The following is a 16656-nucleotide window of genomic DNA, read 5'->3' as shown; positions in this document are numbered from 1 at the left end:
GGATTTTAGAGTTGTTGAACGCTTAAATAATGTGCTTGCTTTCTTGAAGACGAGTGAAATAACATTTGTAAAACAAGTTGGTGAGTGATGATTTGTATGCACTCCTCACTCTCTGGTGGTTTTATTGTTATGCTAATAACTAAAATGTTTTATGACAGAACAAACAAACATCTGAATTCCCAAGGCAGGCAGCCTCCGTTCGTCGTTCAGGGAGGAACAAACTAGAAAACATTAAGAATAGGCGAGCAAATAAAGATATGATGACCATCGCATGAAATTATCTAATTCTTACTTAATTATTGTCATATTTAAAGCATATATTTCAGTCTAAAACATGCGTACGAAACCCAGAAACTGATTTATTTTATGTATGCTCGTATTTGACAAAATGATAATGCAAACTAGATATGCACGACATTTTCAGATTTACATCGGTTGAAACTTTATTAGTGGATACGCAGTAATATTTAGTAAATTTAATTCTGGCATTATCTAATTCTAAGAATTGTTCCAAGTCTCGAGATAAGATGAGATTGAGGGGGCTGCGGTTGGTGCGTTTTGCGAGTGATGCTGAGAAAGGAGGCGGAGAGAAGAGAAAGGCAGAACCAACCACCACGCGACGCCAACTTGGTTGGATCATCTTCAAGAAACGGTGATGGAGTCGTCACACCACTCCTCACTTTTTGAAATACAATGTTGAGATCCTTTTTTGTGGAAAATTATTTGTAAGAGCAGGAGAAAGTGTTCATCAATAAATGGGGAAAGTCTTCGCCATGACATTTTCAAACATTGAAGCGAAGTACAACCGATAAGTAATTCGAGAAGAAAGCAAAATAAAGTTGTTACACATAAATCACGGGATGATAATAATGGAAGAAAATTGGTTTAATTTGATTACGAGATTATGAAACTATAATAAATCCATGCATGTAAATTATTTGAACAATTAGATAAATTATTATGACGGTGTTGAACATGTACACAGGTATGTATGTACATGAATACTTCCATATAATGCTCCTCACACGAATTTACCTCTGTGGATGGGCGAGATGGCGACTCTACTTAATAAAATGTATCTACAGAAGCAATTAAGCCATCACTGATTATGACTCCACGAAGTGACACCATGCCGATACACACCTTACACCATGATGGCAAATCTCATCGTATGCATGTGTTCTGTTGTATCATCATCTCCTCATCTGATGCCTCCTTCTTAGCAACACGGCGTGGCTCATCCCTTCCATAAATCGTGCACGAATGGATGGTCGTAAGAATATGTGTGTACCCTTTTTTCTTAATTTCCCATCAAGTAGGTTGGTTTGTCTGGTGAGATGGTTGGTGGTGATATTCTCAATTCCAAGTCCTCGGCTTAGTTTTCCTTCTGAGTTTGCGAGTCTCAGTTAAATCTCACACCTCTCCACCAACACACATTATTTCGTCTCTTATCACCTCCACTCCTAATCACAAACCCAATCAACCCTTAATTTACATGTCCTTGCTAACCCCATCGAGAAATTCGGCACCCACTCACTCTATCAAGGAGCAGAAATCGAAAATAAAATATAATGCATAAGCAGTCCAACTCCAGACGTGGCAGTGGTGGTGGTGGTGGCAAGAAGCAGGGTGACGGCGACAGCAACAGCGGCGTCGTTGGCAGTGTCGCAGGTCAACGACAAGTTGTGGTGGAGGAAGAAAACGACTCCTCGCCCAGAGTGATTTGTCATTATGGGGAGTGCGGTGGTGGTGGTTATGGGGAATTGTATGGGTGGGGTGCTGTCCACCCAGAACAGCAACAGCAACAACACCATCCTCAGCAGCACCACTATTTGGTGGGTGGAGGTGGTCACCTGGGTGGCTTGGTCGACTCGTCCCCACCACCAACAGGGTCGCAAACTCTGCTGATTCACACCCTGCATGGAGGAGGAAGCAATAATGGGGGTAAGTTCCAATCTGGGTGAAAGTGAGATACGTGTAAAGTATCAAAGTTTTGCTACATGTATTTTGAATATCACAAACATGCGACGATTTGCCGAAGTGAACCGACCCAACTTTCACCCCGTGCAAGTATCTATCGTGCAGGTGCAGGACACCTTTCCCACCGTAGGCCCACTGTGCCTGCTATTTTTACCCGTTTTATTGATGGGTGTACACCTGTCACCTGTCAACTTTGGGCTAATTGTACTGTTTTATGACATATGGAACGTTTCAATTACCTGGAAAAGGTTGAATATACTTGTTTTTTATTGGGGACTTTTTATTGACAATTTGTTCTCAATCATGAGGGTCAACTCTTTGTGTCGTCCAAGGCAATGTGCATATGTACATAAATGTTTGAGTGGTTATTTATTGTTACTTTGATTACTTTTGATTAGGGGCTGGCCTGGTGGAACTTGAGGACGGGCCGAGAGTTGTCTTGGAAGATCGAGAACTTTGGGACAAGTTTCACGGATTGACAAACGAAATGATAGTTACAAAAAGTGGTCGGTACGTTAAAGTATAATGAAACTTATAATTATGTTTAGGAATTAGAATGATTGCAGCAAAGCAAGAATGCAAATGTAAAGGACTGCAAGTAATGCTATGCTATGCTATCAAATTGCCCCACAAAACTTTCTCCTTATTCCATCCAACACCACTTCCTCTAATAATTACGAAATCTCACTTTCTACTTGCTCAGTTTCGTATTTAATTTGCTTCATAGCATTCATAGATTATTTTCCTTTTTAAAGGCGAATGTTTCCCGTCGTACGGATTCGAATCTCAGGTCTGGTTCCGAACGCCATGTACAATGTTGTTCTAGAATTTGTTCAGATCGATTCACACAGGTAGCACACCATTCATGACCATCTATTAGGACTACACTCCGTTTCTATTTTCTAAGAACTGGTGGCTTATCTTCTTAGATGGAAATATGTAAATGGGGAATGGGTGCCAGGAGGCAAAGCTGAGTGTGCACCGACAACTGCACTGTACATACACCCAGAATCCCCAAATTTTGGATCACACTGGACTAAAGACATTGTTTCGTTCCATAAAGTAAAACTCACGAACAAAACCAATGGAAATGTTCAGGTTAGTGTACAGCAAATTATATCATAGTAAAATAATCTAATACTTAAACAGCTCGTTTTCCACATGGCCTGAAATTTTCCTTCAGATAATGCTCCACTCACTCCACCGTTACGAGCCTCGCGTCCATATTGTTCGCGTGGGCGCAGACACTGCCGGAAGTCCAGACGCGCTATTACGCAACAGCCGAGCCAGCAGCATCCATCCACTTCCAGAGACGCAGTTCGTGGCTGTCACGGCCTACCAGAACGAAGAGGTGAGGAACTACGACAACAAACATTTTCCCTTTTTTGCAATGCCCCATTTCAAACAACTTCGAAATGCATGTGTGAAACTTTTCCATGTTTGACCGGAAACGCCTTATTTTGGTTGATGATAATGTGACCATTGGTCACTATGTTGGTTAGCATGGACCCTCACCAATTATGGTGATACTGAATCAAGGTCTCTTTCAAAAACGGTGTATATTTGTTCCGATCAAACATTGCTCACAGATTTGGTCAACCTGTCCTAGTTTTACTACAATGAGATTTCGACTATGTTGGATTTTTTTTGCCGCAGGTAACCGCATTGAAGATAAGGTACAATCCTTTTGCTAAGGCATTTCTGGATGCTAAAGAAAGGCCAGGATTGGACCCTCGAAGAACTGATTTGTTTTATAATCATCCACAGTGTAAGGACAAATTGATATTTAGGATTAATAGAAACAACTATTTTCATACGATGTAACTCCAAAGGGCAATGCGAGACATGAAAATGAAATGCCCATAAATGAAAAACTTACAATTTCGTTCCAAAAATTTTGTTGGCAGATTCTGCTTGGTATCTCCACCCTCCGAGTTCCTACTACGCCACGGCTGCCTCTCCATCCGCTTCCAGTGGCTCTGGTCAACGATCATGGTCATCTCCATACTCTTCTGAGCCCAAGAGGACCCGAATCGAGGGTGTAACCTCGGGTAAAGCTTTATTTTTATATTTTCCTTAGTCGTTTAGTTCTAATATAAATAGATGCACAAAATCTGCATACTGATCCTTGCATGAATGACTCGTTGGGGCAAAATGACTTTCTGTTCTCACTTACTTATTCATACACACGTCTGTCAGCCCAGAGAGAGAGAGAGACGGCGTTGTAAAAGAGTAATTAAAGGCCGTAATCTCATTAGGCTGGTAGTAAAATCGCAAATTCAATGCAGTTAAACTTGGCGAATGCAATTAATGTTACAAACCGCCTACATAAAAAATGAAGTGCGTGCGTGCAGAGTCTTAATTCAAAAAAGTCAACGGACGGGTGCCACCACAGCATTTATGCTCATTTCAAATTAAATTACCACCGAGACTTTGAGCTTCAAAAATGTTTGGTTTCTGATAATGTCGGTTTTTAGAGTTTATTGGATTGATAATGGTAATTTTTGTTCGTTTCATAAATTATTTTGTTTTATAAGGTGTCTCTGGTATGTAGACCACCCCACTAATTCTGACCGACTTGGTTTGTATTCCTTCAACATTACATCATGACGGATTTGGATGCATGCACTCTTTAAATGTTTAAGTGCTGAGCAAGTGTGATTTTATAGCAAAGATGAGCCTGAAAAAATATTTACAACTTATTTTGTGGCCACTTGACTGGCATTTATGACCAGAACTCAAACCTCAGCACAATGGTCTTTCATTTATTCCCTGCTCTCTCTCTCTCCGTGTTTATTGTTTCTTGGTTCAATATCCCACAAAGAAAGAAAAGAAAGAAAGACAGCAGAACAAATGGAAATCAAACATTAATTATCTTCACCACCATAACCATCAATCAGAACACACACGTAATTATGAACGGGACTTGTCTACAGAAATGGTCTCACAGGAAGAAAGTCGTGTGATTCACAATCAATATTTTTCATACTTCATGTGTGTTCACTCACGATTGAATGAAAATTTACCCAAGTACTGCTCAATGCCTTACATCTTCCACGGGTGCTTATATATGAAGTTAGAATGATGATGCTCACTATATCCAGGGCAGGTGCACTGTGAGCCGAACATTAGAAAAAACGGACAAATTATTTTCAGGATCGAGCCCCAGACGGAGCATTATTTTTGTTTGTATTTTTGTTAACTTTTTAAAGGTGGAGGGTTCAGAAACCACAATCCCTTTGCCCTATAAAGACCTAGTGACCGTGTGTACGGAACGAAAAGTACGAAAATTTGATATTTCTCACTTTTCGTTCCGTACACACGGTCACTAGGTCTTTATAGGGCAAAGGGATTGTGGTTTCTGAACCCTCCACCTTTAAAAAGTTAACAAAAATACAAACAAAAATAAACCGTAGTAACGTTAGAAGTAGCTCACCCTGTAATAATGATTTGGTTATAACTTGCCCCAAAGGTGCAGAAAAATGCAACAAAATAGTTACATAATTTTTTGCAATTATGCACCAATGGTGCAGAAAAATCCAACAACGTGGATCAATAATTTTTATGCAATGTTGCACCAATGGTGCAGAAAAATTAAACAAAATAGATCAATAATTATTATGCATCGAGAAGAGTCCAAAAATTGTGCATCACTGGTGCAGAATTACCTACCAACGATCAACGATAATTTTGAAAAATTTATGTCAAAATTGTATGATCATTTCTCCCGGATATTCTGCACTATTGGAGCGTTTTGCATCCCTTCCCCCAATTATTTCGCATCATTTTGTGTTCCCGATTGTTAGATATCAATGGTCCTATTAACTTGTTAAAAAATTTGATTCGGTTTGTTTAGTACCAATGGTGCGCCTAACGTATCCAATAATGGTCAAGGGGATTTTTAATTAGCATCAATTGATGCAAAAAGGTCGTTAACAGACAGACGGACAGACAGACGGACGGACATGAGGAATTCAATAGCTCTCGTGCTACGCAGGGCGAGCTAATAATGCCCCGTCTGGGGTTCGGCTCACCGTGCACCTGCCCTGGATATAGTGAGCATCATCATTCTAACTTCATATATAAGCACCCGTGGAAGATGTAAGGCATTGAGCAGTAGTCAACTTGCTATAACCCATACTTTTCTCCTAATTTCAATATTGCTATGCATGCACATTTCCAAAGAGACAGAGCTTAGATAGTTTTCTGGTCATGCATTGTACGTAAAGTGTGAAAACGGTAAGTTTGTGGTTGGTCCTGGAATGGCCACTTAAACTTTTCCATTTTATGAGTGTATTTTTAGGTTGTACATATAGTAGCTCACTAGCTTTACAAGGTTTCTATTCAGTTCAAATCTTTCTCAATGTAGATGTCCCTGTTTTGTTGGCGAGTAAATGTAAATAGAAAAAACATTAAATTTGGGAAGCGTTAGGTAAAGATCATAAAATTTGTGGATAGAAGAATGGAAATAATTCTCTGAAAATTCTTGCCCAACTCGACCATGGTACTAATAAACGGATGGTAAAGCTATGAATGAGCCACACAGACGAACCAACCACCTTCGACCAAACAATTCACACAATGATGGGTCTCGAGACTTCAAAGAGACCGACGACGTCTATAAAATGGTTGGATGAAAAGAGGATGACTTGGTCCAAGGTGGGAAACGTACTCGTATCAAGAAATCCTGGTGCACCTTAACACAATTAAACAGTTCAGAGTACTAAAAAACTGCATCTCTTCGGTCAATGCAGCTCGTACAAATTTAGTTGCATCGTTTCATTCAAATTCTGTTAAATATGTAGCGTTTGCAAGATTGTCGTGTATTACCTAATTGTCACAACATCAATTACGTGTGTATGTACTTGTTGACATAGGTGTTTCCTTGTACATGAGTTTACTGAATACATGAATCAACTCTAACAATAAGTATATCATGAATTATCTGAACCCAATTACCACGCGTGCATGTTGCGTCTGCATGAAACTATCACTTCGAATTAGTTTTCATTTATCATTTATGCTTGTTGTGGTAGTTTTGTGCAAATGGACCCCTCTTCTCAGGTGTATCCATTGTATTCCATCCAGTCATTTCACCATCCATCCAACGTCGGCACAGTGTTTTATTGGAGGCCCGTCCTCGTGAAGGCCATTAAGGGTTCCTCATAATACGAAGAGGTGTCGGTGTCTTTGTCTCAAGAACTACTTGCAGAGTGATCTTCCTCGCATAAGGAATAATAAGATACATAATAAATGATGTATTGCTTCATATATGTATAATCCCACCACGAATACAATGCACACAAATAGTGATGAATTGTGAAAATGCGAATTGATGGAGATTTGAGAGCATTAACTACTTTATTTGCAGGATATGAACAAACGAGCACCGTGTGGTCGACCCCTACGAACCCCAGCGTTGGGATGACCTGGCCGGGTGCCTCGTCCGCCACGACTGGGGGCTCGTTCTACCCGTGGCACGAGACGACGCAGGTCGGGGTGGGACCACCACCCCCGCCGCCAAGTAACCCGAAATCCTTCTCACCCCCTTACCAACTGCCCCTTGCACCTCTCGAGTATCACCACCACCACTACGCGAGCAGCAGTCCTTTGCCCCTGGGGAGCAGTTGTGGGGCTGGAGAGCTGTCTCCCTACCATCACCAACTCCAACCCTCTTCACAACAAGGGTCGCCACCAGGAGGGCAGCAGGAACACAGCTACGACTCGTCCGGCAATAACAAGGAGAGGGAGGAGGTCGGAATCATTAAATGGTCGCCACTCACTCCTCCACCCACTCAACCAGGGCTGAACTTTGGGTTAAAAATTGAAGGAAATTGAAAGATTTGCATATCAATCGTCGACTTCTTACTTATATTTAAATTACAAAGTATGTTCCTTATTGTTATACGTAACGTTGTATTAGGAATTGTTAACTTTCATTCACTCGACTAAAGCTGCATCCATACTTCACTTCATCTTCAGTTGCTGCTCCCAATCCGATTTTTTGACTGGCTAATCAAAAATAATATCATCATCACAATTAAGAATTTCGACCAATCAAAAAATCGGATTGGGGCATGACATGAAGATGACGTGAAGTATTGGTCAAGCTTAAGGAAAAGCATGTGCAATACCGTCCGAACCGACTCTGCTAGTGATATTTGTATACGATCACGTAAGTAAGTATTGTGTAAAGTTCAGGAATACATAACTTATTAGTTCATTAAAATGAAGTTGAAAATGTAATCACTTTAACTCTACTTATCATAAGTTTATATGCATAAGGCGTAGAAGGTAAATATAATAAAGTCTGTTATTTAATGTAATTTAATGTCTTCTATCCTGATGTATGTGTTTGTTATTTATCAAGCATAGTTGCAAGTTCAAGATCCAATTTTGTAATAATTCGCCGAGTCAATTGCAAGATTAGGTTCAGTTAATATCATGCATAAATTTAAATTTAGCCTTAAATGTCCAGATTCCAAAACACAAAACATTCCTATTTCAAATTAATATTACATACACATTTACAAATAAATTAATCTAGAATTGCTTATTCTTTAAAAAAATTAAAGGGCCAAAAATTTCTTAGCCAAACAACTGCGTACGTATATGGCCCAAGACCAAATGAGAATTGGTACACAGTGGTCACTAGCATGACTCATTGGGTACAGCAGAATGTGTTGTCCATTTTTACAATTAGGCCACGCAACACTGAATTTAACAACAATAACTTGAATGTATGACTTCTTATAGATAACATGCATAAGTCGTCGTGTATACTTTTCAGTAGGAACCCAATCGCATATAAACTGGTTTAATACATACCCTTCCCCCAACAAAACCAATCTTGAGACATCTTATCACCCACTCCCACTACGTACACAAACTTTCGTATTTGTACCAGCCAGTTGTGTGCACGAACAAAATTCCTCTACGCAATGCGATCATGTTCAGTTGATTTCATAACGCGTACGAGCACAGGAAGTGGATGCAGAAATCGAAACGATAGCATTACCAAAAGAATACCACTGTTAAACACTTTGGATTCGCTTCGCAATGGATCGGAAAACTGCAGTAGAGTAAGAAATTTTAATTATGTTTTTTTAAGGAAACTTATTATCTGTTTATAAAGATTTCATTAAAATGCAAATATTTATTTTATATTTATTATGGAGGTTGTTCAATACCCAATCAAACGTGGCAATTCCTGCCAGCGAAGATCATAGTGCTGTAAACTTGCTTCGAACAAGGATAAAAGGTTTGAATTTTTAAATGCGTATGCAATTCCCAACATTTAAATAAACTTGTTTTAAATAATTTCAGAGAACAAACCGGAAGCTTTTGCTAGATTACGTGAAATATTTGACGATCAATTCATTCACCAGTTTTTTCTGGCTAATGCTCGAGATGCTAACAAGACCTATGAATATGTATGGTTTGAATAATACTTGGAATATTGCATTCATTAGTGCTATTAGATAACATGTTAAAATGTTGTGTTTATTGTTAATCATGTTTAGCTGGAAAGCTACATATACTACAGAATCACTAGTTACCCTGGAGTGCTTGAAAAATTTCCAAGTGTGCAACTGAAAATGCTGGAAACCAACAATGTTGCCCTGCTCAAGTATCGAGATGATGAGGACGCCATGGTCATTTTAACAAGAGCCAGTGAGTCAACGTTTCAATTTTTATTGTAATAAGGTTTCTAAACTGCGTACCCCTTGGAATACTCATTCATACTCCGTGAATTCACAAGGTGGTTATCCTATCAGTAAGATAATCACCATGAATGAAACCACAGAGTATTAATGGCCTTACTACATCCAATGATTTTAAATAAATATTCATGCTTAAATCATAAAAGTCTCACAAATGTATTGCAGAATTTTGGAACCCAGCCGAGAATCCGGTGGATGACTTTATTACACAGGGCACACTTCTCGTCGAGCTTGGTTTCCGGATAGACGAAAAGCTTTCAGAGACCGGAGCTGTTATCATTCTCGATTGTGCCGAATTATCATTTTGGCAAGCCTCCTACCTCACACCCATGGCTGTCATTAAAGGCTTCAATCTAATTGTGGTAAATAGTCTGGCGCATTCATAATCGGGTTGACACAGTTGACAAATGTGACTAATTAGGAAATGTTTCATTATTTCTACAGAGCAGCTTACCCGTTTTTCCAAAGGCAATTCATGTAGTGAATGGAGGAATGCTGTGCAACATGCTGTACAACGCGTTGTATCCCGTTGCGAAACAGTGGATCGGAGACAAGGTTTGGAATAAAATTTAAAAAGACATATATTTCGGCCTTAAAAATAAAATAGAAACTCATAGGGCTCGAGTTATACATATGCGTCTAGTTTTTATCATTAGCGTAAATTTTGTTCTTTTGAATAAAACGTTAATTCTTTTATTCTCAGGTTCATATACATTACGGAGATTTGTCAACATTGCATGTAAAGGTGCCAAAGGCGATATTGCCAGTGTCCCTCGGTGGGGAGTTGGAGGAACATGATGCGTTTGAACAGGATATATGTAAAATGATGCAAAGTCTTATCGCCAGTGGTTATGGGGGATACGCGTCGTAAGTTTCGCTTATAAAATATACACACTAATCATTGCAAACTAGTATTTATTTACGTCTCTCTTTTTTTGCATAATATTTAGAGTTCAAAAGACATTGTCTTCTTAAGGATTTTCTGGAATTTTACTACGGGAATTTTATGCTTATTTTTACTTGATGTGACTTTCTTTAAAGTATAAAGTTAAGTAAAATTTAATTTACAAAAGGAATGTTGAATTATTGACCAGAATTTACTAATCATACAATTATTGCGATAATGGAATAAATTTGTAATGTTTAAAGAAACTTAAATTTCCAATTACTATTTAAGAAATTTACTTCTAGTGAAGATTTCGTACACTTGTCTTATCGTATACAATCTAATGAATACTCGGCTACTTGGACCTAATGAGCATAACTCCGTCTCTTAGTGGGAATACCATCTGCAATTGATAAAGATTCGTGATTACTAGCAACACTATTCAGTTTAAAGAAAGCACTAGTATTTAACTAATTGCACACGCATAAGCATGATGAACTATGCATATTTATGTATGCACCAACCTGGTCAACCCTGTCGTCCGTCTTCACAAACTCAACGAAACGATGAAGTGCTCGCCCGATGGGCGAGGATTGGTCCATGAAGGTATCACTGCCCCACATAATGTTGTCACACAAAATTACTCCGCGTGCGTTGAGAAGATTGTTATCCAATATGCACTATCAAAGTAATTAAACGATTAACATATCAAGCACAACAAAATTTTTAATAATTAACTGGTTTTTAAAGCGAATTACCTTGTAGTAATCCAAATACTCGGTTTTATTTGAATCAATGAAGACCATGTCAAAGGACTTTCCTTCGTCACGAAGCTTCTGAAGTGAGTCAAGCGCATGTCCGATCACAACACGAATCTTTTCTTCCAGCCGAGTGCCTTTTAGCTGGCGTTCAAGGAACTCTTCACAATAAGGATTATTGTCCAAAGTAACCAATTCCTCCTAGAGTATATATGATAAGGACGAGAAGTATGAAAAAAGTTGCATACTAGATACTAAATGGGACTTCATAGTTCACCAAAAACTTACACAAAAAGACGTATCTGCCAAAGTGACTGCAGAATAACCAGTGAAGGTTCCAATCTCCAGGATCGTTTTAGCCCCCGTCATTTCTGCCACCATTTTTAGTAGTTCACCTGAGGAAATATTTCAAAAAACGAAATATACCCATCCTACTCTGCCCAAAATTTCAAGTAACCCTCGGTAGAAGCCTGAATTAATTATCAGACAATAACAAGGAACACTTTTTTACTAACCGACTAGATGTCCACTTAGCATGAATGATGCGCTTCTCAAAATTGGATCAGCCAAAGTAGCGGATGAAATCTTTTTCTGGATTTCAGATTCACGTGGGAGGACATGGGAAAGAAAGATGTTTTGTCCGCTTGTGATCTCATGACATCGTTTAATCTTGTCCGTCAGTGGATCATCAATGTCTCCTCCCAGTTCTCTTTGGGTAATAACTTCTTGGAGCAGATGCTCGACTATCTCAGAAGCCTCACCCGTCCAAAGTGCATTGCAACCTATTGTCAGAATTTTAAAATTGATTTGATCGTATTATTTTGCTCGAGGTGGGCAAAACGAAACAAAAATCTATTGTACACAATATTTAGAAAATCACTTATTACCGTTTGACATTTTCTGAATATGAAGGAGATTTTGGGTTAATTTAGCGACTCGGAACTTCTCTGCTGACACAACTTTTATCCTTGAGGTCGAAACTTGAACTGGGATCTTGCATTAGGCATAAAATGAAGGTAGGTAATCATAAGTATTAGACTAATTTCTAGGGTCTAATGTATGTTAAAAGTTACAACCAAGAAAAATTTTATCATTTACATACGTGTGTACATAAATATTAACATAAGAATGCTTCAGATTTGTTTCAAGTAAGCCAAGACATGAACATATGCATACATTTAATCTCCCATTGATACTCTCCATGAGAGTAAATACCTGCAGTCCAGAAAGGCATTTATGCAAAACTGCTGAGGCAAAGACATGTAGTAGTGAACTTTAGGATTTTGAACTCGGTTCATGATATGAAAGATGGTTGACATCAATATGCGTAACTATATTTCTTCAGCGTTTCGTATTTATGGAGGATGATGTATATAACATAGCTCTATGGTATTCCACACTGCTTGAATGCTCTTGGTCAAACATAAATATGTACATGTAATGTGAAGTTCACCTGAAAAACTCAATACTAATCGTCAGGACATACAACATGCAACAAAGCTTTACAAAACTTGTACTCATGCCAAGTTTCGTAGTTTACCGTTTCCTTTGGTCAACTACAAGTCAACTTATCAGATTCTTTGCATCAGATTTCTAATTTGTTTACCGGAGTTTATCACTTCGTGGCGTCACTTTTTAGTCGAAGTCTGGACTCACATGTAACCGTCATGTCCGTCTAACTCGAGTAAAATTATTCTATGTATCAACTTGAAATTTAGTGCACAAATTTAGTGTGTTAACATACGTAAAATTAGAAGTTAAGTTCGAACATGAACAAAATCGGTCAAGTGGATCATCAGGTCAATATTCGGAAAGGTCGTACATAATAGGCTAATATTCGGAGAATTAATCGTATTTGTAAACTAACCTGAACATATAATACCAGCACGACTAAATTATGATTTGGGGAGAAACAAGTGGCCCCCGTCGAATTTCCAAAAAATTGGTTTGTTGAAATTTGGCACGAAAGTGCAAGGGGACAAATAATTACGGATATAAAATATATTCCAGGATTTTACATGACTCGGGCTCTGCGGAGCACTTTCTTTACCGGTAAACCAAAGTACAATTTCAAGCTGTTTCTTGCTTGAATGGCATGCATGGTAATGTGTCAAGCATAACACTCACCGTAATGTAATGCAATCAGACTTCTGAAATATTTTCTCCGAGGTAAGTTTCATGTCATCTAATCTTGCAAATAATCTAATCAATTTCTCCTTTTGCGTGTTCACTTTGAGCACGGCAGGATACAAAGATTGCACAATTTCGACCACCACTAACCAAATTAGTGCAGGTTTATTTTTTGTAGATTGCCTTTCACGGTTTGTTTGGCGTGACATAATTTGTGAAGGAAATATTAAAGGGTTTCAATCACAAAAATTTTCCCGAGTCCTTCATGTTTCGCCGTATTCACCCAACAGCAATTTGGAGATGGCGCACCTCTAAAAATAAATCAAAAAGAGAAAGAGAAAGAAGCAAATTGGCAATTTTTCTCCTTATTTTTGCTCCTTTCTAATTTATTCAACGACCTTGTATATAAAATTGGATGTTAACAAGAAGGAAAGTTTTTTATGAGTGGGCTTAATGGCGTCGTCTTGTGTACTTCTTATTTTTAGAGCAAAAATTACAGATAAATGTAAAAATATAATTATTTATATGCGTCTATCATTGTAAGTGAACTTTGTAAAATTTGTGTGCCATTTTATTCTGAAGGGTGCAGTCATTGGTAAGCATGCGACCTTGAACAATATTTGCATCTCAGAAACGCCAAGTAATCCCATGTGCGCCCATTCCTTTGTTTTTAAGTAATCCCGAGGCCTACTGGTGATATTTCGATGCATATTGATTTCTGTTTTCAATTCCGCAGAAAACATCACAATTTGACAGGTTTAGATTGAAAATCGCATAAATCAAATCACAGAAAGCGATGAAACAAAAACATGTTTACCCCAAGAATCAAAAAACCATCTTAGAGAATTTAGGAATCAAGTTATTTTAACATTTTTGTTCAAACTTTGACACGTGAGCACTTTATGGTCTCACAGAAATAAGCCATCTACTTACTGTTTCTTTTTCATCTTTATATATTTTTCCCTTCAACGAGGCCACGGTGGATGTTTTGGTGACTAAGAAATAAAAATTTATTTCAGGAAATGTAAACCACTATCCGTGCGTCAAAATAACATAAACCTAGAATAAATATTTCCAGCTTGACTGGTTCCTTCCTCTCGTCATTGTCTCCGCATCAAATGGAAGAGGGATGAATCTTAATATTATGAATACACTGGATTCACCAGCCTGGAAAGCGACCAAGATTGCGAAATCATGTCAACAGCCACGCCATTATCATGAACAGCACGAACGAAGATGAGAACATTTCAAGTCGCAAGTTTTAGGAAATGAAACATCACTTTCAGCACTGCAAAACGTGTGCTAAGGTACATACGTAGATACTTGTCGTGCCACAAATAATGCTGCTTGAACATCCTGAAATATTTATTTATTAACAATAAACAAATGAATCACATCGTATACATCAAATGGTAATATAAATCCTGGCATATGTACACATTTACATAATATTTAAAACAATATGTGGAAATCAATCTTTAATTTAAAAAATCCATTGCTTAGTAAATTTAAAATGATTTATATACAGGTTCAAACTATGTACAGGACTGAGGGATAAATATGTCGTGTGTGAATATGTCAGCTTCACACGCACTAAAATACGACACTTTAACATTTATAAATTATTCTCATCACATTCACATAATAATATCCAATGCAACTCTCAAATTCACATACTTAACATTTTTAGTGGAACCTTGATTTCTTAAAGCATTTTTGATTCTATCATAAGCTATGTCTTGCAGTACTTGGCCACTGTACGTACCGTTATTGTTTAGATTTTATGCTCCTAATAATAGGAGAAAACAAGAAGTACAGCACCGTGATACTACAATAAGACCTACATATGAATAGAGGTACATGATTCTCATTATTTATTTTAATACGTATTATATTATGAATACGTATATATTATTCATATTTTATTTTAGTCTGAGTATCACAATACTCCAGGTCACTCGATTCCACAAACTATTAATTCATCAGCCCAAATTGGAATAATTTAATATTTTTTAAATATGATTTTGGATACAGACATCGACTATAACCCTGTAATCTAATAGCACCACGCATCGCATTACCTACACTTTACAATGACTAAGTAATCTTCAATTGTTGTAGTTGATACTTTTCACTGTTAAAATAGCTGCGTACATTTTGTGACTAAAACAATTATATCAGAATCAACGATGGAGGACATATTTACTTTCACCGAGACAATTGGATGCACATATATTATTTTGCAACAATTTGGTACAGATAATGTGGACCGTTATCCTTCCTTATTAGAATATTGATAATCATTCGGATAATTCAGAGGTTTCCTACTTACCAAACGTGGGCCTAGAGACCCTGCTGTAAAGTAACTAATTATACAGTGGTGGACACGGTGGCTTGGTTGTTGCACGTGGAGAGAGTGATCCACTTTGGCCTCTTGAAACATAGGTGAAGTTTAAAAGAAATTTGAAACTGTGTTCGGAATTGTTTGCTCACTGAAATTATTATTTTAGATTGTTTTATAGCAGACTGTAAGAATTTTAGTTTCAGAATAAAAATTAAATTTGCTCGATAGACTTACTGAAGCAGTAGAGAATGAAGTTGATGCCTGAGTTGATGAGGGCTAAAACGTCCCATATCTCGCCCCATGGATTGTACCTTGATTATTAATTAAAATTACAATCATCCAATATAAGGTATACTACTTGTGTAAATAATAATATATAATAATTCATACTTGCAACGGAGGAATTCTGGGCCGTACCATCCTACAAAATATAATTAGGAAAATTATATAAGAAAACATTGCGCTCTCTCGGATTCATTCATATGTATTAGATTTAGCCATGTTTGTGTATGTAAATCATACCCGTAAGGAAATGCATAATTCCTTGTGGAAATTCGGTCAGTAGAAAGAGAAGCAAAACAGCAATCAACATTTTGGAGGTGCGATCTGTCCTTTTGCAACCCTTGCCGGATTTAGTACCCTTGTCAGCACTTTGCCTCCGAAGGGATGGGAGTCGGATGAAACCCTTCGTAAAGCGTCTGACCCCACCGGAAAGAGTACCAAAGTTTTCCTCTGTGGCACCTGAACCAGCCGAAGCTCGTCGGCTATCTGTCCCGATCACTAGAAATAAATATGCATGAGTAATTAAGTAATTGTACACCTCAGTAACCCATG

General features: G+C 37.9%; 4 protein-coding genes across 6 annotated transcripts in view; 2 read left to right on the top strand and 2 right to left on the bottom strand.

The window, feature by feature from the left end:
• The first annotated feature begins 1379 nt into the window (after positions 1-1379).
• On the top strand, positions 1380-8311 carry LOC110857480 (T-box transcription factor TBX19). Its single transcript, XM_022106072.2, has 8 exons — positions 1380-1944; positions 2379-2490; positions 2736-2831; positions 2910-3078; positions 3164-3331; positions 3637-3748; positions 3888-4031; positions 7352-8311. Exons 1-8 carry the CDS (start codon positions 1572-1574, stop codon positions 7816-7818), a joined length of 1641 nt encoding a protein of 546 aa, XP_021961764.1. The 5' UTR covers positions 1380-1571; the 3' UTR covers positions 7819-8311.
• A 592-nt stretch (positions 8312-8903) lies between these two features.
• LOC110851915 (alpha-tocopherol transfer protein-like) lies at positions 8904-10821 on the top strand. 2 transcript variants are annotated; one of them, XM_022099858.2, is made up of 8 exons: positions 8904-9062; positions 9159-9241; positions 9307-9413; positions 9504-9654; positions 9870-10066; positions 10149-10259; positions 10408-10571; positions 10655-10821. In XM_022099858.2, the coding sequence occupies exons 1-8, from the start codon at positions 9040-9042 to the stop codon at positions 10677-10679; spliced, it is 861 nt and encodes a 286-aa protein (XP_021955550.1). In that variant the 5' UTR covers positions 8904-9039; the 3' UTR covers positions 10680-10821. The 2 variants fall into 2 exon arrangements, with proteins under 2 accessions (XP_021955550.1, XP_035709683.1); XM_035853790.1 differs by lacking the exon at positions 8904-9062 and having other exon boundaries at positions 9082-9241.
• On the bottom strand, positions 10603-12387 carry LOC110851924 (caffeoyl-CoA O-methyltransferase). Its single transcript, XM_022099870.2, has 6 exons — positions 12236-12387; positions 11864-12130; positions 11637-11743; positions 11349-11549; positions 11115-11270; positions 10603-10993 (listed from the first exon to the last, which is right to left on the bottom strand). Exons 1-6 carry the CDS (start codon positions 12243-12245, stop codon positions 10946-10948), a joined length of 789 nt encoding a protein of 262 aa, XP_021955562.1. The 5' UTR covers positions 12246-12387; the 3' UTR covers positions 10603-10945.
• Positions 12388-14832: 2445 nt separating this feature from the next.
• Positions 14833-16656, bottom strand: part of LOC110844582 — a 48822-nt gene continuing 46998 nt past the window's right edge. For both annotated transcript variants that reach the window (XM_035849262.1, XM_022090822.2), the window contains exons 8-11: positions 16345-16602; positions 16213-16243; positions 16057-16133; positions 14833-15970 (exon numbers count right to left, since the gene is read on the bottom strand). In XM_035849262.1, the coding sequence (XP_035705155.1) occupies positions 15849-15970; positions 16057-16133; positions 16213-16243; positions 16345-16602 (488 nt within the window). In that variant the 3' untranslated portion in view covers positions 14833-15848. The remainder of the gene's footprint in view (positions 15971-16056; positions 16134-16212; positions 16244-16344; positions 16603-16656) is intronic.

The sequence above is a fragment of the Folsomia candida genome, unplaced genomic scaffold, assembly GCF_002217175.1.
Source record: "Folsomia candida strain VU population unplaced genomic scaffold, ASM221717v1 Fcan01_Sc001, whole genome shotgun sequence".
Lineage (NCBI taxonomy): Eukaryota > Metazoa > Arthropoda > Collembola > Entomobryomorpha > Isotomidae > Folsomia > Folsomia candida.
The sequence above is the reverse complement of the archived record's forward strand: the minus strand, read 5'-3'. Positions and strand labels throughout refer to the sequence as shown.

Bases quoted from the DNA above. Each gene is read 5' to 3' on its own strand.
- LOC110857480 (XM_022106072.2), top strand. From the start codon at position 1,572: ATGCATAAGCAGTCCAACTCCAGACGTGGCAGTGGTGGTGGTGGTGGC. The intron at 2,491-2,735 runs GTACGTTAAAGT...TCCTTTTTAAAG, and splicing joins ATAGTTACAAAAAGTGGTCG to GCGAATGTTTCCCGTCGTAC. The intron at 3,332-3,636 runs GTGAGGAACTAC...TTTTTGCCGCAG, and splicing joins CGGCCTACCAGAACGAAGAG to GTAACCGCATTGAAGATAAG.
- LOC110851915 (XM_035853790.1), top strand. From the start codon at position 9,127: ATGCAAATATTTATTTTATATTTATTATGGAGGTTGTTCAATACCCAA. The intron at 9,242-9,306 runs GTTTGAATTTTT...AAATAATTTCAG, and splicing joins GCTTCGAACAAGGATAAAAG to AGAACAAACCGGAAGCTTTT. The intron at 10,067-10,148 runs GTAAATAGTCTG...TTATTTCTACAG, and splicing joins AAGGCTTCAATCTAATTGTG to AGCAGCTTACCCGTTTTTCC.
- LOC110851924 (XM_022099870.2), bottom strand. The intron at 11,271-11,348 runs GTAATTCGCTTT...TTACTTTGATAG, and splicing joins AGTATTTGGATTACTACAAG to TGCATATTGGATAACAATCT. The intron at 10,994-11,114 runs GTTGGTGCATAC...TATCAATTGCAG, and splicing joins CGGACGACAGGGTTGACCAG to ATGGTATTCCCACTAAGAGA.